At 40.3% G+C, this 27,212-nt stretch overlaps 2 protein-coding genes across 4 annotated transcripts; one reads left to right on the forward strand and one right to left on the reverse strand.

Annotated features, from left to right (window-relative positions):
- The first annotated feature begins 1,414 nt into the window (after positions 1 to 1,414).
- Positions 1,415 to 16,561, forward strand: trip6 (thyroid hormone receptor interactor 6). Of its 3 annotated transcripts, none has more exons than XM_037676337.1 (11): positions 1,415 to 1,523; positions 1,971 to 2,018; positions 6,004 to 6,211; positions 9,048 to 9,151; positions 11,205 to 11,318; positions 11,405 to 11,977; positions 12,110 to 12,206; positions 12,305 to 12,474; positions 13,901 to 14,079; positions 14,159 to 14,279; positions 15,645 to 16,561. In XM_037676337.1, the coding sequence occupies exons 3-11, from the start codon at positions 6,013 to 6,015 to the stop codon at positions 15,774 to 15,776; spliced, it is 1,689 nt and encodes a 562-aa protein (XP_037532265.1). In that variant the 5' UTR covers positions 1,415 to 1,523; positions 1,971 to 2,018; positions 6,004 to 6,012; the 3' UTR covers positions 15,777 to 16,561. The 3 variants fall into 3 exon arrangements, with proteins under 3 accessions (XP_037532265.1, XP_037532281.1, XP_037532273.1); XM_037676353.1 differs by having other exon boundaries at positions 12,113 to 12,206; XM_037676345.1 differs by lacking the exon at positions 1,415 to 1,523 and adding an exon at positions 1,659 to 1,754.
- Positions 16,562 to 17,975: 1,414 nt separating this feature from the next.
- Positions 17,976 to 18,396, reverse strand: sst5 (somatostatin 5). The gene is made up of 2 exons (XM_037698286.1): positions 18,280 to 18,396; positions 17,976 to 18,164 (listed from the first exon to the last, which is right to left on the reverse strand). Exons 1-2 carry the CDS (start codon positions 18,394 to 18,396, stop codon positions 17,976 to 17,978), a joined length of 306 nt encoding a protein of 101 aa, XP_037554214.1.
- Between the last annotated feature and the right edge of the window lie 8,816 nt (positions 18,397 to 27,212).

The raw sequence follows: 27,212 nt of genomic DNA on the forward strand, positions 1-27,212 counted from the left end.
TAAGTGTAGAACCACTAGACTGAGGAACAGCTTCTACCCTGAGGCTGTTAGACTCATGAATATCTAACTAGAATAATCACTGTGAAAAACCATATCATGTTGCTGCTGATCTGTTTCATGTTGCTGCTGATCTGTTTCAATGTTGATGTGTTCATGCGTGCACATCTGCTCACAGACTCATGTTCATGTTTGTGCTGATGTTCAATGTTTTATGTTATGAGTGCTTAGTGTATATTTAGTTGATGTTTTTCTTAGTTCATATCTTAGATGTTATTACTGTTTTTCTTATACATTTTATTGTTGGATGTAACTGGGACCCTGTGTACATAATTTCGCTCCACCACATGTACCACATGAGGCGCGAATGACAATAAAGAAACTCTGACTCTGACTCTGAAAAGGAGAGGGGTCCGCAGAAAATTTGTGAACGAGCAATGGCCGGCTTAAATGTGGGAAGATGGGGTCTTCACATGTCCTGGAAATTCGTAACAGAAGATTTTTCTTTACTTTATTTTGCCAGGAAAAAATCCATTGAGATCATCATTCTCTTTTACAAGGATGTCCTGGACAATATTTAAATACAGCAACACGGTCTTAAAAACTGTAACAATAGTATTAAAATATTTACAACAAAACATTCATTAGTAAAACATAAAATGCAAGTTAAAAAAAAAAAATAAAATCTCAGATCTGAAGTTGTCGATCTTGACCACTCTAAGTTCATGGCAAAAACCATTGCAGACGTGTTCCTGTTTTTAGTATTTTACATTGTTTTATAATGTAGCTGTTTTTGTTTAGTTTTTATATCATTTTTTCTATGTACTTTTCATTTTATGTGCTTTTATATGATTGCCTATTGTTGTCTGTACCTCTTCTGTGTTCTTTGTTTAAAACAGGTCTCTCTTGTGGCTCATTGAGACTAACCTGTATAAATAAAGGCTGAATGAATAGACAAAGCAGTAAATCGAACACTTTGCTTTTCGAGTCCGCTCTTTCTTCACAACAACTGACTGAAACAACACCCTCATTACTGAGGACGAGGCCACAATCTGGCGATTCCATCATTGTGAACAAGAAGCCCAGATACTTGAACCCCTCCACCCAATGCAATACTTAATACTCCCTCAAGCTGCTTCACACTTGGCTATGAACCACTTCAGTCCACGCTGAGGGTCTTGGCTCGAAGTCGCCACCAGAACCACATCATCTGCATAAAGCAGAAACAAGACCCTGAGGTTCCCAAACCAGACACACTCCTGTCTACAACTGCACCTTGACATGGCGTCCTCCATAGTATATGTTGCATACTGTACGAATAGTAATACAGAATAAATTTACAGGGATTTTTTTTTTTCATTTAAAGGAAGATAAATCTTTTTCTTTAACCCTCCTCCGTCTCCAAACGCCCCCTCTCGTGCCCGCGCCCTGGCGCGCACCCTGCTACGTCACGCGCTGGGAATGCAGCGCGAGGAGCCGCTGCTGCTGTCTCCCTTGCTAGAAAGGCCTTTGGATCCGCGACGAAAGTAGGTAAACGACGGCTCGGAGGAAACGGGGCGTCTTCGGGTCAACTTTCGCTCTCGCTCCGACGTTTAAATAGTCGAGTAGGTCGTGTTTGTTCGGCTCTTTTCGGACGGTAGGCGTCGGTTTACCGCATCGCTTCGGTCGTGTGTTGAAAGTTAGCCCCGGTGTTGTGCCGAAAAAAGCTCCCCCTCCAGGAAAGGCTTCGCTCGATCTCACAACATGCTAACAAACAAGTAAACAAGCCTGTTATTAAAGCTAATTGTGGCTACTTTACCCTCATTATTGATTATTTTATGGCCGAAGTGTGTCTCGGACAGATTTAGACTCTGAAACAGCTACACAGTTTGTTTCCTTGTTCATTTTTACAACATGATGCTGCTGAAAATGAAAATGTTAAAATGTTTGTCCATTTGCTTCTTGTTTTAACCATTTTACTTTTTTTTGTGTAGATGAAACCCAAAGGCAGAGGACTGTAAAACCGCTGACACTGTGAACAGGTAGGAAGCTCTTAAATTTACATGTAAAGTAATGTTTAGGAGCTTTTTTTTTAACGTTTTTCAACTGGCTGCCATGGCGCTACAAATAAGTACTTTTTGTTATTTTACTTATACTAAACATTGCTGATAAATTTAGCCACCTCAGCCCACTCACCTTCAAAATAAAAGTATTGTTGTGTCTTAAACATTAAAAAAATGAAACAAGCATTCCTTGGTATCATACGTGGCCTTACAAGCCAAAGTTTTAAACAAAGTGCTCGTGTGATCTGTTAGTGCTCAGCGCATGTGTTGGGAATGAATCTCAGCTACTACCACACCAGGTTTTAGCTCAATATCTGTAAAACTGACAACGATGGAGCCATTTGTTGTTTGCTGAAGTCAGCTGCGACAGCCATCCAAATTTGGTTTGACTTCAAAGGTTAATCATAGATGCGTGTCCAATTAATTTCTGAGTTTGTTGAAGTCTGTCCAGTGGTTCATTAGATATTTTGCTAACAAACACAGAAAGACAGTTGGATGATCTCCTAATGAAGAAGCTGGGTGTAAAACTCAGATTCGCAACAACTTCCATGTTTTTTTTTTTTCTTATTATTTTGCTTTATTTAAATTTACTCTCTCCTCTTTGTTTTATTCTTTCTGACTCGATGCTCGTCGTTCGCTTTACTCATTTCAGAACTTGACACGAGTTATTTTGTCAGGAGTCGCATCTGATCTGAAAGATAAACGTGTGAGCGCGGTTATGCAGGTGGCATGACAACCAGGCGCGAGGAGATGAAACCGTAGAGATTAATTTCTCAGCCCGGACCGCCCCGGATTTAAGTGTGTGCTCATTTGCATTCAGACAGATGCTTGTTTCAGTCAGAACCACAGTGGAGGAGATGGACTCTATCCCCGTATGAACTCAGTCTGGAAAATAAATAAACAAATCCTGAACTTAGTTGGGCTTAATGTTGACAGCAGCCTTACAAACAGGAAGTTATAACAACGAAGTGAAAGGTTAAAAATGTTCCTGGTTGAAAATTCTTCAACACGCAGCTACATCAACCTCTCGTCTGTCATTCTAATCCTCTTAGCCTGGGGGATGATTACACAACCACATCCAATCAGTGTGAGTGGGTTTTTAATTTCTGCACAGACAGGACCTCCATTTGGTTTTGCATGGCTCGACTCTAGTTCAGTCTGTTTGGGGTTCGTATCAGCTGATAGGATTAGTCCAACAATAAAACTCTGTCATGATGGATGTTTAGACGAATAAGAGTGATTTCTAGAAAATAAAGTAACTTTTAGGTTTGTAATTTTTTTCCTCATTTCATGACATAAAATATTGTGTTTTTTTTAAGAGTAGCTTGCGACTGCTTGGCGTGAGGGAAATGGAGTGCTACCTCTGTAGCTTTTTAGCTAGCGCGTCTGTATTGTGCGGGCAGCATGGTGGCGCAGTTGGTAGAGCTGCCGCCTCTCAGCGAGCAGGTCGCTCTGGTTCAAATCCCGGCCAGGGACCTTTCTGCGTGGCGTTTACATGTTCTCTCTGTGCATGCGTGGGATTTCCCCGGGTACTCCGGTTTCCGACCACAAACCAAAAACATGCGTTTTAGACTGATTGGTAACTCTAAATTGTCCCTAGGTGAGAGTGAATGGTTGTTTGTCTCGATGTGGCCCTGAGATGGACTGGAGACCTGTCCAGGGTGTACCCAGCCTCTCGCACAGTGATAATTGGACATGGGCTCCAGTGACCCCTGTGACCCAAAAAGGAAGAAGTGGGTAAAGATAATGGATAGATGGATCTGTATTGCGCGCTGCTAGCTTAGCGCTACATCAGTGCTGACAGTTGTTGGAGGGGGGTGCTCAGTTCTGTTGACACGGTGGAGCACCCTGGTTGTATAATGATAGGGGAAACACTGAAGTGTTTATAGCGAATGGGAAAGGTTTATAAAGCCTTAATCCTATATAAGTAATAAAATAAATATATTGCCGCTACTTTGTGGATTTTCACTTACCATCGGGGTCTCTGGAGCGTAACCCTGCGATAAGTGAGGGACCACTGTATCTCTGGGCTGCGGCTGTTCGAGACTAGTCGGTGACTCGAAGTGAAGAGAAAACAGATGACTTTTCCAGCACACTCATTGAATTTTGAATGCGACCAGTGAGCCGTGTGGCCACATCGTGTGCGACCATCTTTTGAAAATCCTGACCTACTTTCACTACGGCTTTAAAAACTGTTTTCAAGACCGTGCACGTTATTTTGTTCCCAACTTGTTTTGCTTCGTACGCACCTTGGCTGTTGCCCCCATGTTTACGATTTAATTTATGAAAGTACTGTTTTGGACTAAATAAATCTGAATGTGGACCAGTTTTATGTTTTGTTGTTGTGTTTTTAGATGTGGGCATCCAGGGCTGTAGCTGCTGATGTTTTGTGTCGTAGGAGAGTTCCTCTGTCGGTGTCAAAATACAGTAATGGAGCTCCAGAATTTACAGGAAGTAAACAGTCGGGTTTGAGATGCCTCAGGTAACTATTTTGAGAATATCCAACAAAGTTCAGTCAGGTCATCTGGACGGTTTCTTTTTTTGTTGAGACGTCTCGTCCTTCATCCAAAGGACTTCATCAGTCCAAGGAGCCACAACAAACCCACCAGCAGCATTCTCGCATGTGGACGAACCATTTTGCTGGTGATAAGATGGTTTCTGGGGCCTCTCCCCTGTCGACTCCTCTGAGGCAGCCGTAGCCAAAGTGGTTAAAAACATCAGAGTTCATGCTCAATAATTCAACACCACCAGCAAACTGGTTGGTCCACTATTGCTGCTTGTGGGACTGCGTTTGTTGTGAATCCTTGGACTGATGAAGCCCTTTGGATGAAGGACGAAATGTCTCAACAAAATAAGAAACCATCCAGATGAGCTGACTGAACTTCGTTGGATTTTTTTACCTGGATTATTGAGCATGAACTTTAACATTTTGAGAATAGTAATTTTTTGGACAAGTTCCAAATTAAAGAGAAAAGAATGTGCCGTTGCAACTCGCACGGCAACTCGCACAGCAACTCATGCAAATGTTCTGCAACAACATTTCAGAGACTTCCTCTTAAATGCTCTTTACGAACTAGATGCCAGCTGTTGCAGCCCAGTTAGATTCTGGCTTCATGTTCACTGACCAGGAAAAATAAATAATGTGAGTGTTCGATTGACCAGTCATCAATCAAGCTGAACTCCATTCAGCTATGAGCTAGTTGATTTATTAATCTCTGCTTCCTTCTCATCTAGATTTGTGAAATAAATTAAAACGCTTTATCTAAAAAAAAAAAAATAAAGTCAGGTCCTCTGGATGGGTTCAGTTAAAAATTACAAAAATTGTAGAAACGTTTCGTCTTTCATCCGAAAGACTTCTTCCTGACTTAACTTTGTCAGATTTTTCTACCTGGATTATTGAGCATGCGTCAGGATAAAACGCTTTATGTTAATTGTTTTTAAACACATATTTCTTGTATAGCGGTGGAATCCTGAGGCCTTTCAGATGCGAGTCAGCACTTTAAGCTCACAGCTGTGGGCGTTCAGCGTCGTCATATATTGTTACGAGCCAGGTGTTCGCATGTATACAGACAAATATCATCGCTCAACGTTTCCTCTTCTGTTTTTGTCCCAGCTTCGTTTGGAAATGTAACCTCTGGGTGTGTAAACACTTCGCACAATTACTATTGTAGTGAGGCACCTGTGTGCGTGTGCTGTAGAGCTGTTGTGTGATTGTTTTTGTCTCCAAGTCGCACTCAAACACACTCGCTCATGTTTTGGAGCGCGCTGGAAACTCCCGAGCGTTGGAACCGTTGCTCTTTTCCTCCTCCACTCGAAGCCCTCATTGTTCAACACGTGCGTCCTCCTGTTGCCATAGGAAACCAACTCTGAAGCATCCCACGGTTGCCAATGGTTACCGCACAGCTGTGTTTGCACGGTGTACGATGTGTATTGTCAACAGATATATTGTATTGTTTGATCCCAGAAACCTGCCATGTCCGGTCCCACCTGGCTGCCACCACGAACTCTGGACAGCCCCGAACGAACCGTCCCCCAGATGTCCTACCCTGCTGGGGCAGCCATCTACCAAGCCCCCAACAAGAAGGGCACGCCTGACTTCAGAGCAAAATATGGTCACTATGATCAGAATGGAGGAGGGATGAGCAACAGATACATGGCAGCTGGACCCACAGGTGAGGGGGTCATGGGCTGTGGGAGAGGAGTGAAGCTGTAACGTCCTCTGGGCGTCATAAATAACTCTGACTTTACCCATTTTATTGTAACTATGATAAAAGAGGAACTTCCTATAAGGAACTCTGTTTGACCCGAGCAGGAAGTGAAACTGGGAACTGTGAGGACAATATCTTCTGTCGATGTTTTTAACCAGCAACAAACGGCTGATAGCAGACAATATTCTGCAGCTTCTAAACCATTATTGTTCTTTATGTTTGGCCGTTTGAAATATTAGCCCATGAGTCATAACTTCCTTTTCTTTGTGCTGCGTGTAAGAAATCCCTTCCTGACGTAATTCAAGTGAATAGTACTGCAAGAAAATGGTAAACCGTCCCATTTTACTTATACTTTGCCTCCAAGCAGCCAGACTTTCTAGTATTTTTAATTTGTCTCAATCAGTAGTTCAAAGGCTTCTTGAAGTTATTTTAAAGACTTATTTTTAACCTTTGCTGCTTTGTCGCTCATTTACTGTCCAGGTGTAGTACCAGACTGTGACGGCATACTAAACAACTTTATTTATAAAGTACTTAAAACGGCAACAAGGCCAAGCAAAGTGCTGTACAGCAAAAACAAAACAAGCAAAGGACACAGGATAAACACATACTGTAGATGCAAATAGATAAATATAAGAACTAATTGATTAACGTTATAGAATACGGACAAGTAAAAAGCTACTCACAGAAGCCTTGGAATAAAAGAGAGTTTTCAAACTAGACTTAAAAACAGTGAGAGAGAGAGAGTCTGTCTGACATGCAGTGGTAAGTCATTCCACGGTTTTGGACCTGCAGCAGAGAAAGCCCTGTCACCTCTGAGCTTAAAACAAACTGGAACCAATAAAATCATCTGGTCTGCTGACCTCGGAGAGCGCTGTGGGATATGGCTGCAGCAGATCGGCCATCTAAAACATTAGGACAAGTGACACGTGGAGGACATGTCTCAAAACTACCTTTAGCTGATGAACAGCGTCTCAACATCAGGTCTTTAAGAAACTGGGAGAGAAAATATCCAGCCAAGGTCATGAGAGGTGCATCAACCTGTAATTCACATCAGAGCTCTTTAGGAATCTCCTCATTGGTGCTGAAAAATTGCACATGCTCAGAACATCAGTCTTCAGTACTGAGTTTGACAAAGCTTTCTTTTGCCAGTGCTGTTTTGAGTGCAGGAAAAATAGAACTCATTAAGAGCAGACTGTTTTAGTAAGTAACTCTTTGGTCTTGAACTGTTTGAATCTCAGACCAGTTTGAGGCGATTTCTGTCCTTTGATACAAAACAAGTACCGAACATTAGGATCGGGAGTTTACAAACATTGATAAAAGATAGAAAAGATTAAGCTCTAAGATGTTTCATTTTTTTCTGTGGCTGGATGGGCCACAGGAAGCCTCTTAAAGATAAATTAGACCCGTGTGAGCAATATGAGTCACGGGGAAATTTTTAAATGTTGAGTTATGTTCTAGAATTGCGCCGCTCGGGGTGGCTGCATGTTGGAGTAGCTCTGTGACATTCATTCTGAAAATTTGCTTTTGAAAACTTAATTCCTCTTTTTCTGGATGTAAATTGCTTTTTCTGGATGGAAATATTTTTTTTCTGGATGATTACTTCCTCTGGTATCAGATGTTGTGCAGCTAGAAGGATTTTTTACTGAAACCTTTGTACTTTTGGACATTTGTTATGATGCGTAACCATGACAACAAGGTGGTTTTCTACAACTGGGAGCTGCTGATTAACATCTCAAAAGCTCAAATAACACCTCAGCTACAGCTCCAAATCCCAGATGAGTTGAAAAGGAGGTGCCGTGGATGCATTCCCATCTATCTGGCAGCAGTGCTCAAGTAGCTGACCGCTGAGATCCTGGAGCTGGCAGAAAACGTGGCTTGTGACAGTGGGAGGACCAGGATCGTCCCTCGACACCTGCAGTTCCATCCGACAGGACACGAGGGGCTCAGCAGGCTGCTGGGAGGAGTGGCCATCGCTCGGGGAGGAGTTCTGTCCGGTATTCAGGCAGTCTTGCTACCCAAGAGGACCGAGAGGTCTGCTGGGTCCAGGTGGATGAATCGGCATCTGCAGCCAGTTTCTTGGGATCCGCTGTGGGACGGACTGCTGCAGATTCTTCCTGCCTGCAGACAGCATCTATAACAACTCTAATGAAACCAGGATGATGAGCTACAACAAGAATTAATTTCCCTTCGCAGTTAATAAAGTATTTTTGAATTGAATTGAATTCATTTTTTCATCGTAAAAGCTTCAAAATGTGTAGTTTGTTGAAATTTGGAGATTTATCACCCGGCAGGAAGCTAGATTTGTTAACGATATCTCAAGTTTCACAATGACGTCAAACATTATACGAAGGGATTTCCTGAGCTATAGAATAATAACAGAATAATGGTCAGTTTCAAAGGAAATTAAAGAGATTAGTTGTAAAAGGATTATTTCTGAAGTTGGAAAACTTTAAAGGTATATTAGTAAGATAATACACGTATTTATTTACCAGAATAGCTAGACGTCGTCTTTATGAACTCGTTTATATGCAAATTTTGATTATGGCTAAAATCAGTATTTTCTTATTTCGATCCCTCCATTCTGAGCTCATTCAGGGGTCACATTTTAAATTTATAATCAAATTTACGGCGTAGTGAGTTTATTAGTTTATCTGAAGCATGTTTGGCTCTGACCTCAACAGACTGACTGTAGAAATACTTTATACTTAAATTGATACTTTAATTGTCTGAATGTGTCGCTTCTTAAATGGTTCGCGCCATGATGGACAGATGTTTACAGTATTTGTTTGATGAACCACAGGTGGGCCCGTTCATCATTCGTCAGGTGATCGTTATTACTCTCCTCCCCGCGGCCCCTCGGAGGATCGCAGCTGGAGTCCTCACATGGAGAGCTACGAGCTGGTGGTGGGTGAACATCCTGTACATTTCAATTAAATATAGAAAAACACATCTTCAGGCAGAACTCTCCATTTGAACCTTTTTCTACCCGAAGCACTTCTGCTTCTAAATCATCGCTACAGCACATTTAATGTCACTGCTTTTTCTAAACAACATGGTGAATAATAATAAAAATATTAATAATAACAACAATAACAACAACGACGACGACGACGACGACGACGACGATAATAAATGCAGTGTGAATGCTCATTGCTGAAGAACTTGCTGAGAAGCAGCTGAAATTTGCACACAAAAAAAATGCTGAAATGGAAGAACAAGCCTAAAATAGAAGAAAGCAGAAAGATTGCATATTTACTGAAATAGATTTAAATAAGCAGAAATAAACACAAAAATTAGGAAATTAGCAAAAAAAAAAAAAAAGCTAAAATTAGCAACCAAAAAAATAGCTGAAAAGTAGCTGAACAGGCAGAAAGAAGCTTAAAGTACCGGAATGAAGTGGAAAGAGCTGAAATGAGCTAAAAATGTGGAATTGGCTGAAAAAGCTACGTTTAGCATAAAAACAGCTAAATAGTAGCTGAAATAGCAGAAAAAGCTGAAACTAGCATAATTAAGCTGAAAGGAGTATAACAAGCTGAAATTACCATAAAGAAGTTTAGACTTATAGCAGAAATTACCACAAAAAAAATTGTAATTTATCTGCAAACAGCCAAAATTAGCTAGAAAATGTTAAAAAGGTAGCTGAACAGGTAGAACAAGCTTGAGAATGCCAATAAAGAAACCTTGATATCAAAACATTCAGCTCTTTCAGGACAATCCTACCAAGTCTTTTGGTATTGGTGCAACTTTAGCTTTTTGAAATATTTAGCCTTTTCTGACACTTTTTTCCTCATAGTAAATGAATTGAGCTCATTTTACCTCCTTCAAATCTTTCGATGTGTTTACAACCTTTTACTGCTCCTTTCACATTTTGTTCTGGTTCAGCTTCTTTCAGCTTCCTTCTATAAATTTAAACTTAAGCTACTTTTAGCTAATTTCAACCTTTTTTTTTTTCAGCTGTTTTGTGCTCCTTTCAGATTCTTTCTAACAAAAAAATCTTTTTTGTGCTTCTAACTTATTTCTGCTAATTTATGCTTTTAATGCTCCTTTCAACTTATTTCTGCAAGTTTCAACTGTTTCTGCTATTTCATTCACTATTTAGCCATTTTTATGCTTATTTCAATTTTTTCATCTAATTCCACATTTTTTTTGCAATAATTTAAACTTTTTTCATCTTAATTCAGCAAAAATATGCTCTCTCCACTTCCTTCTAGCAATTTAAGCTTCTTTCTACCTTTTTAGCTACTTTTCAGATGCTTTTTATTTTTTGCTAATTCAGATTTTTTTTCAGATAATTTCTACTTTTTTGTGCTGATTTCTGCTTCTTCGTTGGGCAGACATGTTCTTTCTGCTTTCTTCTGCTAATTTAAGCTTGTTCTACCTTTTCGGCTACTGTTTAGCATTTTTTAGCTAATTTCAACAGTTTTCAGATACATTCAAGTTTTTCCTGTTAATTTCTGCTACTTTCAGCCTAATTAACTTCTTTATGCTTATTTAAGCTTGTTACTCTCCTTTCAGCTTTTGTCTGCTAGTTTCAACTTTTTCTGCTCTTTCAGCTACTATTTAGCTGTTTTGATGCTAGTTTCAGTTTTTTCAGTTAATTGCACATTTTTTTTAGCTCATTTCAGCTCTTTCCGCTTCCATCTGGTAGTGTTAGGCTTCTTTCAAGCCTTTTCAACTACTGGTATTTTTCAGGTATTCATTTTTTTTGCTAATTTCAGCCTTTTTTTAAGCTAACTTCCTAATTTTTGTGCTAATTTCTGCTTATGTAAACAAAATTAAGCAAATATGTGTTATTTCTTTCTGCTTTCTTCTGCTAATTTAGGCTTATTCTTCTATTTCAGCTACTTTTCAACATGTTTTTAGCCAATTTCAGCTGTGTTTTCAGCAAGTTCTTCTGCAGTAAGCATTTCATTTTTGTAGGAACTGTAATTCCTCTAGTTTGTTTTTGTTCTGTTAGCACCGCGGTCCTGAGAAGCCGGTTGGCTACCACTCTAAGATCGATGCTGAAATCGACTCCCTCACCAGCATGTTGGCTGATCTGGACAGCCAGCCCCCGGACTCCAGCACTCAGGTTTGAATAAACGAGTTTACAGTTGAAGATCAAAAGTGTTTAAAATCAGTTCTAAAGTTGGACTGTAATAATCTGTCGCTCCGCAGCTCTACGACAACGTGCCTTACAACAAATACATCTCAGGGGATCATTACAATCACCAGAGCTCCGCCCCCCCTCAGGGCCGGACTTCCATCAGCTACAACTCTCACCCCCAGAGCCAATACCGCCCGGCCCCTCCCTACCCCGACGAGCACCAGAGCCCTCAGTACTCCCACCAGCAGGACTACTACTCCTCTTCCAGCCATAAAGCCTACCCCCAGCCCGTCCCGGCCTCCTACACCACCGCCTCCACCCCCACCGGGCCTCGGTTCAGTGTACAGGTCAAGACGGCGCAGCCCGTCACCTACTCCCAGACCGGCAGGCAGGCAGAGCAAGCCTATACCCCTCCCCCTCCTCGCCAACACACGTCACGACCCCCAGCCCAAACTCAGACCGGTCTGCAGGGCTGGTACCCCTCACACCCCAGCTCACAAGTTCAGGAGATGCACTCTGAGGGGGGGTACAAGGGCAGTGGTATGGGGTCAGGGGGGCGAGGTAACCAGGTCGCACTGCCAAAGAGAGGGATGGAAAAAACTCAGATGGGTTCGGTGCAGACGGCGTTTTATCAGTCCAGCAAGGTAGAGACACAAACATGCATCGACTGTCAGAACACGGTGGAATATTTTCATATCTACTTGTGTCATGAAACTAAAATCGTTTTATCTCATTTTTCAGTTTCCAACTTGTTGCTTGTTTCCTCTTTCTCCCAGCAGGGGGCAGCAACGTCGAGGCCCGAGGAAGAGCTGGATCGTCTCACCAAGAAGCTGGTGTACGACATGAACCACCCCCCTGCGGACGACTACTTTGGTAGGGCAGACTCCATCGGAGCAGTGAACTGAGCCGTGTGGGTTTGTGAAGAAGAACATCAGGTTTTTAATGTTCTCCACCGATGTGTCTGCGCTCAGGCCGCTGCGCTCGCTGTGGGGATAACGTCGTCGGTGACGGCAGTGGCTGCATTGCGATGGAGCAGGTGTTCCACGTGGAGTGTTTCACGTGCATCACGTGCCACGCACGTCTCCGAGGGCAGCCGTTCTACGCTCTGGACAAGAAGAGTTACTGTGAGAGCTGTTACATTGTAAGTGGAGGAGCTGAAACACACAGTCTGTTTAAATGAGATCACAGTTTCAACATTAGTGCCGTGAAGGTTTCTGAAGCATTCACACTGCTGTCGTCCATTTTTCTTACGTACGTTTTTCAGCATCTTTCTCGTTCCACAACTTTTGTGCTATTTCAACAAATCATATATCAAAACATTCAGCTCTTTCAGGACAATCCTGCCATTACTTCTGGTATTGGTGCAACTTTGGCTTTTTGAAATATTTAGCCTTTTCTGACCCTTTTTTCTCATAGGAAATGAATTGAGATCGTTTTCCATCCTTTAAATCTTTAGATGTGTTTACAACCTTTTACTGCTCCTTTCACATTTTGTTCTGCTTCAGCTTCTTTCAGCTTCTTTGTGCAAAGTTGAACTTTTTCCCAGATACTTTCAGCTGTTTTTCAGCTGTTTTGTGCTCCTTTCAGCTTTTGTCTGCTAACTATATTTTTGTGCTTCTATCTTGTAAATGAGTCCCAGAAGCTCAATGAGACTAACCAGTATAAAGAAAGATTGAATGAATGAATGAAAAAAGAACTTTCTGCTAGTTTCAGCTTTTTCTGCTATTTCAGCTACTGTTGAGCAGTTTTTATGCCAATTTTAGCTTTTTCAGCTAATTCCACATTTTTTGCACTCATTTCAACTTTTTCCAGCCTAATTTAGCTAAAAATAAGCTCTCTCCACTTCCTGTTGGTAATTTAAGCTTCTTTATGATTTTTTAGCTATTTCAGCTGGGTTTTTTTTTGGGTTGTTGCTAATTTCGGCGTTTTTCAGATAGTTTTCACTTTTTGTGCTCATTTCTGCTTCTTTCAGCCTAAATGGGCAAACGCGTGTTATTTTTGCTTTCTTCTGCTAATTTCAGCTTGTTCTACCTTTTCAGCTATCTTTTTAGCTAATTTCAGCTGTTTTCGGATAAATTCAAGTTTTTCATGGTAATTTTTGCTACTTTCAACCTAATTACCTTCTTTATGGTAATTCCAGCTTGTTATGCTCATTTCAGCTTTTTCTGATATTTCAGCTACTATTTAGCTGTTTTTATGCTATCTTTAGCCTTTTCAACTAAGTCCACATTTTTAGCTCATTTTAGCTCATTCTACTTCCTTCTAGTAGTTTAAGCTTCTTTCTGCCTTTTCAGCTATTTTTTGCTAATTTCAGCCTTTTTTTTAGCTAATTTCCCAATTTTTGTGCTAATTTCTGCTTATTTAAACCAAATTCAACTTAAATGTGTTCTGTCTGTTAATCTTCTGCTAATTAAGGGTTGTTCTTTCATTTCAGCTATAAATCAACATGTCTTTTTAGCGAACTTCAGCTGTTTTTCTGCAAATTCTTCAGCTCTAAGCATCCACACTGCATCTTCACAGGAAATGTAATTTCTTTAGTTCTATCTTGTACAACTGTTTGTGTCCAGAGTACGTTGGAGCGCTGTTCAAAGTGCTCAAAGCCCATCCTGGACCGGATCCTGCGGGCCATGGGGAAAGCCTACCACCCCCGCTGCTTCACCTGCGTGGTCTGTAACTGCTGCCTGGACGGGGTGCCCTTCACTGTGGACGCCACGTCTCAGATCCACTGCATAGATGACTTTCATCGGTACTTAAACACAATCGCTCAGCAGCTGGAGGTTTTCTTTAGTTACGACTAACTGAGGGTTGATGCTCGTCCCTGACAGGAAGTACGCACCACGCTGCTCGGTCTGTGGCGAGCCCATCATGCCCGAACCGGGGCAGGAGGAAACCGTCAGGATTGTAGCTTTGGACCGCAGTTTTCATGTCAACTGTTACGTTTGTGAGGTGAGGTTTGGTTTTCTAACTCTAAAAACAAAAGTTACAATTTAGAAACTTTGAAAAGTACAAAATATAAGTAACAAGGGAAGAAAATCCACCCCCTCTAATTCTCAGGTTTTTATGAACGAGGACGTAAAATGATTTGTTTTTTACCAGCTTATAAATCTGTTCACATCCAACCTCAAGCGTACAAAAACACACAACGGAACGGACCAAGAAAATAAAAGCTGTGTGTGAAACTCTGAGCTGCTTCAACAGGAGTCAAGAAGTTCATCTTCAGCTGCTGATCAGATGTATTGATGAACTCACTGATCATCATCAGTGGGATCACCTGTAGAACAAAAGATTATTCACAAGTGGAAAATGTTAAAGATGGCTGCCAATCTTTCCAGCAGTCAACATCAGACTGTGCTCAGAGAATTTAAAAAAGAAGAACAAAACAGCTTCATCTCTGCAGGGTTCAGTTAGCAGGTTCAAAGGGACAGATTAAAAAAATAAAAAAAAACTGAACAAGTTCAATTGACCTGGAAGGGTGCCAGGAGAAAACCTCACGGTGATCATAGATCAGATTCATAAAGTTTCCTCTGAATGAAGCACAAGATGTCTGGAACAATGTCCTTTGGACAAATGAAACCAAACTACAGGTTTACCCATAATGCACCGTAAAAAACAAACAGGAAATTGGTGCAAAAATAAAAATAAAAAAACACGCCAACTGTCAAACACGGTGGTGGAAGTCTGATGATCTGGGCTTGTTTTGCAGCTTTAGGACCTTTGGAGTCATAGAGTCCACAATGAGCTCCTCTGTAGAACAAAGGATTCTTTAAAAACAGAACAGTGACCCCAAACAGCAGCTAATCTACAACAGAATGGCTCAAAAAGAAAATAATCAAAGTCCAGACTGAAATGTTGTGGTGGGACCTGAAGAGAGCCGAGCAGAAGCTAACGTCTGGAAACATCAAAGAACTGAAACAACGCTGTAAAGAAGAGTGGGCAAAAATATTCCTCCACAACCATAAGAGAGACAAATGGGCAGAAAACAACTAATGGTTTAATATTTATATAAGGTTCTACAACCAGTTGGTTCATGGCGTGGACTTGTTTTTCCACTCGCAGCTTGTCCCTTGTAGCTGTTTTTTGTTTACTAAGTAATGACTCGGTGGAAGCTGTTGTGTGTTTTTGTACATTTGAAGGTAAATTTGAACTTTAGAACCAACTAAAGATCAACTCGGCCCTAGAATGAAAATAGTCTGAGCACAGCGCTCCAAGTGTCAGAACGATGTTCAAGCTGAAAGCCTTTCATTAGCTGCATTTATTCACCTGTTTGCTGCGTCGTTAAGCTAATGTGACTCAAATGTCTGTGTTCATCAGGAGTGTGGCCTCCTGCTGTCGTCTGAAGGCGAAGGGCGAGGCTGTTACCCGCTGGACGGCCACATCTTGTGTAAGAGCTGCAGCGCTCGCCGCATCCAGGACCTGTCGGCCAAAATCTCCACCGACTGCTAACGTTGTCGCACAAACCCAAAGCATCACGGACGGCACGCCTCTGCTTTCTTCAGACTGTTTCCCCCTTTTTGTTTCCAAGTATAAACTGGGAACGTCGAGCGTTGGGTTGCAGTCAGAGCACGTCACCGCTGTATTTCCCTTTAACGTTTTCCCCACGTCACCTTCACTTCCTGCATTTTCGGTACGTCATTAATCATGTTTCTCAGTATTAGTACGACCGTGGCCTGACCTGCAGGCAGCTCGGGCTCCTTTTTCCACGGCTCCACTCCGGTACTGATCATATCTCACTTTATTGTCACAATCAAGCTGAACGTTTACAGTTTTTAAAACTAAACACTGATTTTTAGTTTCTTTTCCTTTCTTTTTTGGACCCAATAATTTTGACGGACTTGTGTAAAATGTTTCCAAACAAACAAAAAAAAAGAATGGAACTATTTTCGTAAATCACTTATCAGAGATCTGAGCTGCCTCACGGTTTTCAAATTAAAAGCGCAGAACCTAACCGAATACTGTGACTGTACAGAAACACAATGGGTTGGTTTGAAATGGTTTTGAAGAGTTTCGAGCTGTGAAATCTACAGTGAAGTCGCCTCAGAAAGACAAATGTAGACAAAAAAGAATGTTTAGCTAACATGATTTAGCATTTCTGAACACTTAACAAGATTAGTTTCTCCTAACGGTGTCACGTTTAGTTATTTAGCTCATAAAACGATTTCTGCAACTGAAGCTCGACAAAAAAAAAAAAAAAAATCTGACAGTTTGTCCTTTTGAAGATGATGATGTAATGAAAACAAATGCTTTGTCATCTAAATCAGGGGTTCCCAACTCTGGTCCTTGAGGAACGCCATCCTGCATGTTTTAGTTGTTTCTCTGATCCGAAACACCTGATTTTAATTAATGTGTGATTAACAGGCTTCTGCAGAACATGAGGAAGTAATCACAGAATCAGGTGTGTTGGAACAGGGAAACGACTAAAACATGCAGGATGGTGTTCCTCAAGGACTAGTGTTGGGAACCATTGGACTCTAAAGGTCAGCAGGGTGTTGTCACCATGTCGTCCATGCGAGGAGTTTATATTTGTGCCAAAGCTCAACTAAATTAGTTTCTGCAGCAAAGATGAAATGAGACCCATGTGAAAGGGATTAAAAGTTACTTTAGGAAGCGGTGATGTTTAAAACAAAACATTTCACTAAAGGTTTTATTTTCAGATAAATGTCCGTGATTGTTAAATAATTTGAGTTATTCTTGCACTTGTGGGTAAAGTTGTCATAATCTGAGTTTTAAACAATATTTGGTAAAGTTGTTTTACTGTTTTTCCGTTCAGTTTTGTCCACATTAAACCTAAAGGGAAAGTTCAGATCTTTTGAATTGTGGGGCTCTGTGGGAACGGTTTGAACAGTTCTTCATCTGTTGGAGAAGCGGTTTCAGTCTGAACGGTACGTGAATGTAAGGTAACGCTGGCGGCGGCGTAGGATTTAAACATGAACTGCTGTAAAAATTTTAACTTCGTTTTCGGCCTCGCTCAGACTAGCCGTTAGCTCATCAACTGAGGTACTTCAAAAGGCTATCCACAACAGGTAAGATAATAACATATCCACTGAACTACCCTTTAAAGGTTCAGTTTTACGAACACTGAAACATTTCAGAGTTTTTGAGGGTTTTTTTTTTTTTGTAAATTGATTTTTTTTTTTTTTTTTTTTTTTTTTTTTTTAACCATTCGAGGTGATGGTTTGTTGGCTTCTGTTGTTGGTAAGTCCTGCATCAACTGTTTGTGTCGCTTATCCATCATCTTTACTGCATTATCCTTTAAAATGTAAACGGGAGCTTCTATGAGAGGAGAGAGGCCTGCTGCACAAATTGAATTCAATCTGAGGCCGTTTTGTGCTAAATAAATGTGTTTAAGCACAAACGGGTAGTTTATTGGGTTAAGATTTGTCGGTCGCATGTTGCTTAGTTCCTCTTAGCTCAGAGCACGAAACAAAACGAAGGCTCAGGGATGATTTCTGACACTTTAATTTGAAGTTGAAATGTTGAACGTTTCATAGAACGTAAGACAGGATGGAGCTTCACAGAGAACACTGCTGACGGGTTTTAAAAACATTTTTTACCGTTTACAACCAGAACATCTGATTTTATTTTGCTGGTTCTAGAAGAAAGAAAGAAAAAAAAAAGCTCCGGCTTGAACAGTCCTGGTTTGTGTTAACAGGCGGTAAAAGATTTCCAGAAGAAGTTGCGGCAGCCTGCTTTTCTCTGTCTGAAGCGAAGGTGTCGTCTCCTCAGCCTCTCCCTGCCTCCTCCTAACTCCTCTTCCTCCAGCTCGCGGAGCGTCTCCCCTCTCGACGCCATCAGCTCAGAGACGAACCTCAGGAAGAGCAAACGAGTCGGAGCCTGAAGGAGCGTTGGAGAAAAATATATTCAAAGAAACTCAAGTTGCTTGAAATGGAAAATTATTCCACACAAAAAACATGAATTTAGAAAAATCGTTTTAAGTTTGTTAGCTCACCTGGTCTTTGATGAAGTCCTCTCGAAGTATTTCTGTCATCTGCTCCCCGCCGCCCGGCACCAACAGTCCAGATAAACTCGAAACCACCAGGAGGACCCACACCTGAGGATGAAGCATCTCCAACAAAAATATGATCCACGCGGTTTGACTGATATTCTGTGTTTTCACGTCAGGTGATGAACACTGTTAGGAATGTCTTAAATCGAAGAAATCTCAATGAGTTGGTGAAGAAGAGCGAAGCGGTGTCACTGCTGTGGTCGGCGTCTTCATCTTTAAATCCCCTCATCCTCGAGCAAACCAAAGGATGCGATTGGTGGAGAAGTCCGGCTGTGTTGCGATGAAGTCACCGTTACTCAAGTTCCCACTGATGAACCAAACCCTGTCCAATCGAATCCACAAATGCTGACTTTGCTTTGATTTTAACGTGTTTATTTTTCAAGAACATTTAAAGGAAGAAAAGAAAAAAAAGTCAACTTTTGAATCTTTTGTAGAACCTTGTTGGGTGTAATTAGTCACATCGGGGTGTCCAGGGGTCCCACCGCACCACAGGAACCGCACGCTGCGCGGTGATGGTGATGACTCGTGACTCAAATGTTAACGAGGCTACGTGTTGATCAGTCCAACACAACCCCCCACCATCTTTTAAACTGTCACTTTGAGTCAGAGGAACTAAACATGTCAGCAAGAAAACACTCGTGTTGCTACAGTGTCTACAAAATGTATTCACCTTGGGTTTATGCTTTTATTTCACACGGCTCGCTCATGGTCGAAGTGGCCTTATTTACAAAAAACTATTTTCTGTAAACCTTTTCAGTAAAATCAACTTTTCACAGCGTAATAAGTCCAAGGGTATGGATACGGAAATACTCTTGATATCCCACACCTGTGAGGTGGATGGATGATCTAGGCAAAGAAGTGCTCGCTAACAAATTTACGTACACAAATTAACCATCGTTTTGTACAAAGGCCCAAAAAGTCTTAGATCTTTGGGTACAGCTCATGAAAAATGGGAGCAAAAACAAAAGTGTTGCGTTTATATTTTTGCTCATTATGTTTTTTGCAAGCTGTTTGTGGCAAGATCACAAAGCTTAGACTTCAACAAGTGAACAAAAAAATATTTTACTAACAGGTAAGTGACTAATGTTGAACTTCTATTTTAATTTTATCTGGGTGTTTTCAACAATAATAATTAAAAAAAAAAACTTTTTTAATTACTGTTTGTTACTATAGTAAATCATGTTAAGTTTCAAGTGGTCCTCCCAGAGAATTAAATGTTAGGATGAAATTTATTCTCACTCAGATTTTTTTCAGCTTCCTGAAGAACATTTTTGCCTTTTTTATTTATTTTTAACATCATTGACAAGATTACCACCACAATCATGTACAAACCGGATTCCAAAAAAGTTGGGACACTAAACAAATTGTGAATAAAAACTGAATGCAATGATGTGGAGATGGCAAATGTCAATATTTTATTCGTAATATAACATAGATGACAGATCAAAAGTTTAATCTGAGTAAATGTAAAATTTTAAAGGAAAAATATGTTGATTCAAAATTTCAGTGTCAACAAATCCCAAAAAAGTTGGGACAAGTAGCAATAAGTGGCTGGAAAAAGGAAATTGAACATATAACGAACAGCTGGAAGACCAATTAACACTAATTAGGTCAATTGACAACATGATTGGGTATAAAATGAGCTTCTCAGAGTGTCAGTGTCTCGCAGAAGCCAAGATGGTAAGAGGATCACCAATTCCACCATTGTTGCGCAGAAAGATAGTGCAGCAATACCAGAATGGTGTTACCCAGCGTAAAATAGCAAAGACTTTTTTTAAGTTATCATCATCAACCGTGCATAATATCATCAAAAGATTCAGAGAATCTGGAACAATCGCAGTGCGTAAGGGTCAAGGCCATAAAACTCTACTGGATGCTCGTGATCTCCGGGCCCTTAAACGTCACTGCACCTCAAACAGGAATGCCACTGTCAAGGAAATAACAGAATGGGCTCAGGAATACTTCCAGAAAGCATTGTCAGTGAACACAATCCACCGTGCCATCCGCCGTTGCCAGCTGAAACTCTACAGTGCAAAGAGGAAGCCATTTCTAAGCAAGCTTCACAAGCTCAGACATTTGCACTGGGCCAGGAGTCATTTAAAATGGAGTGTGGCAAAATGGAAGACTGTTCTGTGGTCAGATGAGTCATGATTTGAAGTTCTTTATGGAACACTGGAACGCCATGTCATCCGGACCAGAGAGGACAAGGATAGCCCAAGTTGTTATCAACGCTCCGTTCAGAAGCCTGCATCACTGATGGTATGGGGTTGCATGAGCGCTTGTGGCATGGGCAGCTTGCATGTCTGGAAAGGCACCATTAATGCAGAGAACTATGTTCAGGTTCTAGAACAACATATGCTTCCATCTAGACGTCATCTCTTTCAGGGAAGACCCTGCATTTTTCAACATGATAATGCCAGACCACATTCTGCAGCAATCACAACATCATGGCTACGTAGGAGAAGGATCTGGGTACTGAAATGGCCAGCCTGCAGTCCAGATCTTTCACCTATAGAGAACATTTGGAGCATCATAAAGAGGAAGGTGCGACAAAGAAGGCCCAAGACGATTGAACAGTTAGAGGCCTGTATTAGACATGAATGGGAGAGCATTCCTATTTCTAAACTTGAGAAACTGGTCTCCTCTGTCCCCAGACGTCTGTTGAGTGTTGTAAGAAGAAGGGGGGATGGCACACAGTGGTAAAAATGGACTTGTCCCAACTTTTTTGGGATTTGTTGACGCCATGAAATTTGGAAACAGATTTTTCCCTTAAAATGATACATTCTCTCAGTTTAAACTTTTGATCTGTGATTTGTGTTCTATTCTGAATAAAATATTAGATGTTGGCACCTCCACATCATTGCATTCAGTTTTTATTCACAATTTGTTTAGTGCCCCAACTTTTTTGGAATCCGGTTTGTAGAAATCTGAACAATCTTGACCCAGATCGCTCCATTTGTTCCATTTAATTTATTGGTACAAACTGAGGACATAATTGTTTCTCAAGTAAAAACAAACGGCTTTAGAAAAATTCCAAGGTAAATTTCTAACATTAAAATAGACATTTATAAGTAATTTAAGCAAAAGGTGTTTTTTCAGGCAGTTCTGATTTTAGGACCTTGTAGCTGCCTCCCTCTAGTGTCGATCCCCTGAAAATGAAATCAAACAAGAACTTGTAGAAAATATGGACTCCTCTGTTTGATGTTCCATTTTTTAAATTTAATCTTATTTATACATCTGACCATGACAGCACATTGTGTGCTTTAAGTGGACACGTGGAGGACCCAAGTACTACTTTACATGTCATACTGTGCTCGTTTCTGTATTTTTTCCCATTGATTTAACTAAATAAATTGAAACAAATTGTGTCTTTGTGCTAAAACAAAAGTTTTATTTGGAAAGTTTTTATAGACTTGCCTAAAGAAATGTCCAAAACTTGAGAGTAGCCATGCCTTTATAAATTTAGAATTTGTAATCTAACAAACAGAACTTTAGATGTGTTTACAACCGTTTACTGCACCTTTCACATTTTGTTCTGGGTCAGCTTCTTTCAGCTTACGTGTGCAAAAAACAAACAATAATATTTTTAAAGCTAATTTCAGCTGTTTTGTTTTCCTTTCAGTTTCTTTCTGCTACCTAAAACTTTTTCGTACTTTTTAAAAACTTATTTCTGTTAATTTCAGCTTGTTATGCTCCAGTTTATTCCTGCACGTTTCAGCTTTTACTGCTATTTCATCTAATATTTAGCTGTTTTATGCTAATTTTAGCCTTTTCAGCTAATTCCACATTTTTTGCACTCATTTCAAGTGTTTCAGTCAAATTCAGCAAAAATATGCTCTCTCCAATCCTTTCCGGTAATTTAAGCTTCTTTGTGCCTTTTTAGCTACTTTTTTAGCTGTTTTTTTGTTGTTGCTAATTTAAGCTTTTTTTAAGATAATTTCCCATTTCTGTTCCTTTCAGTGTAATTGTGCAAAATTGTGCTCTCTCCACTTCCTTCTAGTAACTTAAGCTTCTTTCTGGGGTTTTAGCTACCTTTCAGCTGTTTTGCTAATTCAGCTTTTTTTTTCAGAAAATTTCCACATTTTGGGGCTCATTTCTTGTTATCACAGCCGATTTCAGAAAACGTTCTTGCTGCTTTCTTAAACTTGCACATTTTCAGCTACTTTTAGCAAATTTCCGCTTTTTTAGCTAATTTCATAATTTTTGTGCTCATTTAAGTTTATTTAAACAAAATTCAGCAAACGTGCTCCTGCTGCTAATTTCGACTTGTTCTTCCATTTCAGCTACAACTCAGCATGTTTTTGTTGTTGCTGTTGCTAATTTCAGCTGTTTTTCAGCAAGTTTCTGCAACAAGCATTCACACTGCATTTTGCAATTTCTCTAGTTATTTAAGTTTGTTTTCTTCATGTAATATCTTATCTTGACAAACATGTTTATTTTTCAGAATTTTATTTTATTTAACCTTTATTTAACAGGTAGCCTCATTGAGTCACGAGGACTCATATTCAAGACCTGATTGGGAGCAGATGGTGTTAAGGGCCTTGCTCAAGGGCACAGAGCGGGGCAAACTGTATATGATTCAGTACTTTGTCTTTGTGAGTCTTTATGAATAAACATTTGCTTACATAAAGCAAATCTCCTCAAGCTCTGCTTTATATGTCATTAAGTCAACTAAATATATTGAACACATTAATTTTCTTAAACAATATTTGCAAAGGTAGCTTTTGTTTACAGCTTATTGTTGTAATTTATTAATTTTTATGAGTGGATAATAAAGACAGTTGTGATTAGGCTTTTTATCTATTTGCTACCATATTGCAATTACATGAAAATAAAAGAAACAAAGATCAGCATCCGTGTTTACCAATTCCACAGTTTATTAAATGCAATCAATTGTCAGTGTAATCATGGGCTCACTGACAATTCTTTACCATTCTAGGGGTCCACTCGGGACCTGAATGTAACAAGTTTCAGTCCACTTAAAGCTTCTGTTTGAAACGTGCTCTATAAATAAAGTTGACTTGTCTGTTTCTTTCACTTCTTCATAACGGTAACTGAGCCAACATGGCGGCCGCCATTGATTTAAGGCAGCTGCGCAGGTTGAGCGCGGAGTTTTCTTCTTTCACCCGATGGACTCTCCCGGTCGTCGATAATGGATTTTAGTTTCTGTTCCGTTTCCTGCAGCGAACCGGGACTCCTGTGCAGAGGGCTGACCGGACACAGACACGGTGAGTGACTTTACCGGTTTCAAACTTTTCACAGCGCAGAGCAGACTCAGCTGCCGGCGACCACCCGGCTTCCGTAGATCAGAAACTGAGGCAGCGCTGCTGGTTCGACACGAAGTCGAGGTTTGTAGTCCTCGGAGTTGAAACTACTCTGAAACATTAAGTATCTGCTCTCGTTGGGTTTTTATGACACTTGGAGGTTACGTCGTGTGAAGTTAAAGAGAGCATGTGTACTCCTGACATCCTGTTTATAATCGAAACTCAGGGTCACGTGTTTTAGCTCCACATGAAATGGAAACATTATTTTGTACTTTGTGGCAGTTTCTTCTTGTTTTCGGCTTCTTCCTTCAAAGTGATCCTCCATCTAGTTTTCTAATTTCCACCTCAGCTCGTCCACATCAGCACGAGACCGGTCCGGATTGCAACAGTCTTTACGGCTGGGCTGTATTTGCGCATGCGCGGCAGTTTTAAAGTCAAATTAAATAAATAAAAAAAAAATCAACATTTCACCTAGATTTTGTTTTATAATTCCGCACATTTAAAGGATGTTTCTCACCAAGTTTGAGGAAAATCAGCCGTGGGATTTAAAAAAAATCGCACATCAGAGAAAAAAAATATAGAAACCCTTCTCTCAGAATCATTTAATATATTATATATGTTGTCCATTGTTGTCATCTTTCTTTGTTGAAATCAGGTCTCTCTTGTAAATGAGTCCTCGAGGCTCAATGGGATTTACCTGTGTAAATAAAGGTTGATTGATTGATTAATATATTGATTTGCAGACATACTCGGAAATTTTTTTGTCCTGCAATTTCTTTTTAATGCACGTTCTTTATAGATACCGGTACTTTTCAGGTGCATATTGAACAGTTCCAGATGTTAATTCTTGCATTGCTCAAGACCTCATCGTCCAAGGACAATCGCTGTCCGTGGGGCCTTCATCTGTCACAATGGATCTGTGAAAAAGGAAATTGTTATTCCTATTGCTGGGCGAATAATTGTCTCAGAAATTATTGCGATACACGATAATATTGTTTGAAATTTGACGATAATTAGTTTCAAATTGTCAAATTTAAGAAGAAATTTTGATTTTGTTTTGAGTTTAGTGCCTTTTTTGACCACTAGATGGCAGAATAAGACTGTTTGAACCAAAGGATGGATAGTGAGGGAGCAAGCAGCGTGTCTTTTTAAGAAAAATGGGAGGTAGGCCCCTTGACGTGACATGGGCTGCCTCCTTAATTTTTTTTTTTTGTTGTTGTCAAAATGGCGAATGCTCGGTGTGGTTTGAGCTCTTTAGCATAATATTTTTCACACATAGCTTTTAATATAAAATCATTAAACAAGCTCTCAGCTTCTTTTTGCAGAGACAAAACAGTTTTTTTTACGAAGGCACGGGTTTCAACTGTGAATTTTGGAGCTTCGACAAGACAGAGGTTTTTTCCCGAGGTCGCCCTGTTTAGCCTAGCTTGTAGCTTAGCTTCTCAGCTTGGCTGCTTTTAACGATCCAAAAACACGATTCTGGACGGTTAAAATGGATTTTAAAGAGAAATGGAGGGGTCGGTGAAGAGCACTGGAGTTTAGCTTTTTGTCTTCCAGTGTCTTCAGTAGAAAAGAGAGAGACGCGAAGAAACGATAAAGCCAATAAATAAAAATGAGGTTGATAATTTTCATTTATCATGCGATTAATTGATTTATTGTTTATTGTGACAGGACTATTAAACAGCACTACATAGATCTGAAGGATATACAACTGCACACTCACCCAGTTTGTTACATCGGGTCCAGTACCAGGGGGTTTCGTCATGGAACACAATTCTTCAACGATCTGAACAAGACTTTAAAATTTCAGAAAATTATTCAGTCATTGTTCAAATTTAGTCCACTAAACAATTAATTAGTTTCCCCATTATTTCTGCTTCTACGTATATAAACAATAAAAGTCATTAAAATAGTCTTGAGCAATTTCTCATACAAGTACAATTCTAATTTACCAGTAACATGGTATTATAATGGCTCTAATTGTGTTTTTTATTTATTGTACTGCACATTTAGTTTAGTGTTGAACTGTAGAACAACTTCTTGTTGTTTATGCTTCCGTGAACCTTCAATTTCCATTTAGGATCCATTTAAAAATACTTTAATTTGTATGCATTTCTACCATCCTTCTACCAGTATACCCACTGTCCCTCCTCTGGACATGTCCAAACCATCTCAGTCTGGCCTCTCTAACTTTATCTCCCAGTTCAACCTGTGCTGTACCTCTGATCTCATTCCTAATCTTCTCCATCCATGTCACTCCTAAGAACCTCAACATCTTCATCTCTGCCACTTCCAGTTCTTTCTCCTGTCTTTTTGTCCACGTCTCTGTCTCCAGACCATACAACATAGCTTGTCTCACCACTGTCTTGTAAACTTTTCCTTTGACCTTTGCTGACCCCTTTTGTCACAAATCACTCCTGAAACTTTTCTCCATCCACTCCATCCTGCCTGAACTCTCTCTTTCACCTCTTTAGTCCCCATTTTCCTGGACAGTGGACCCCAAGTACTTGAAGCCCTGCACCTTTGTGACCTCTGCTCCTTGTGCCCTCACTGTTCCACCAGCCTCCCTCTCATTCACACACATGTACTCTGTCTTACTACGGCTGACTTTCATTCCTCTTCTTTCAAGTGCATATCTCCACCTCTCCAAGTTCTCTTCCACCTGTTCCGTTCTCACCACAGATCACAATGTCATCTGCAAACGTCATCGTCCACGGGGATTCCTGCCTGACCTCATCTGTTAGTCGGTCCATCACCAGAGCAAACAAGAAGGGGCTCAGAGCCGATCCTTGATGCACTCCCACCTCCACCTTGAAGCTATCTGTCACTCCTACAGCACATCTCACCACTGTCCTGCTGTCCTCACACGTCTTGTACCAGTCTAACATACTGCTCTGCCACTCCAGATTTCCTCTTGCAGTACCACTCCTCCCTTGGCACCGTCCGTTACTTTTAGTAGTTTAATTATTCTAAATTGAAAGAGATGCACTCACCTGTTCAGCTGTTTGGTTGTAATCAACCAGTCGCATGGCAGCAAACCTGGAAATTTCATTTCATTATAAACAAGTAAAACACAACAAACAAGGAAATTTATCAGGAGCAATTTTTTAAGGGGAGGGGATGCCAAACACAGTCAAATGTGCTGTTGTAAATTGAACAAATGAAACCTTATTACTTTTATAGTCTCCTACCAATTACAATTATATAATTGGTAAATAACCTCAGAGTTTAAACATTTTAATTGTAATAATAAGGGTGTCCCTTTTATAGATGTATAGAGTGTTGTTGAGGAGTCTAGTTGGGTTGTAAGACGTACTGAACAGAATCATCTTGTATAAAAAGTTATCAGTAAAGTCTCATCAGGGGTCACTGCTGCAACTCTCTCACCTTTCACCTACATGAGGTGAATAAGGGTTAAATTGTTAAGCAACTCGATACGTTCGACACAGACGGAGCTTATTGGCTTGTTGGAGGTTAATCATTACCGTTTTAACAACTGCAAAGACGAGACGTATGCTGCATGAAGCTCTTTCTCAAAGACCCTTTACCTCCAACACAACTAGCTCATCTGTACTATTTTTATTTTTATTTTCATGTAGCTCTGTAACAAGC

Source organism: Nematolebias whitei, chromosome 1 (genome assembly GCF_014905685.2).
Source record: "Nematolebias whitei isolate Nwh7 chromosome 1, NemWhi1, whole genome shotgun sequence".
NCBI lineage: Eukaryota > Metazoa > Chordata > Actinopteri > Cyprinodontiformes > Rivulidae > Nematolebias > Nematolebias whitei.

Bases quoted from the DNA above. Each gene is read 5' to 3' on its own strand.
- trip6 (XM_037676337.1), top strand. From the start codon at position 6,013: ATGTCCGGTCCCACCTGGCTGCCACCACGAACTCTGGACAGCCCCGAA. The intron at 6,212-9,047 runs GTGAGGGGGTCA...GATGAACCACAG, and splicing joins CATGGCAGCTGGACCCACAG to GTGGGCCCGTTCATCATTCG. The intron at 12,475-13,900 runs GTAAGTGGAGGA...GTTTGTGTCCAG, and splicing joins ACTGTGAGAGCTGTTACATT to AGTACGTTGGAGCGCTGTTC.
- sst5 (XM_037698286.1), bottom strand. From the start codon at position 18,396: ATGCTTCATCCTCAGGTGTGGGTCCTCCTGGTGGTTTCGAGTTTATCT. The intron at 18,165-18,279 runs GTGAGCTAACAA...ACGCTCCTTCAG, and splicing joins AGGACTTCATCAAAGACCAG to GCTCCGACTCGTTTGCTCTT.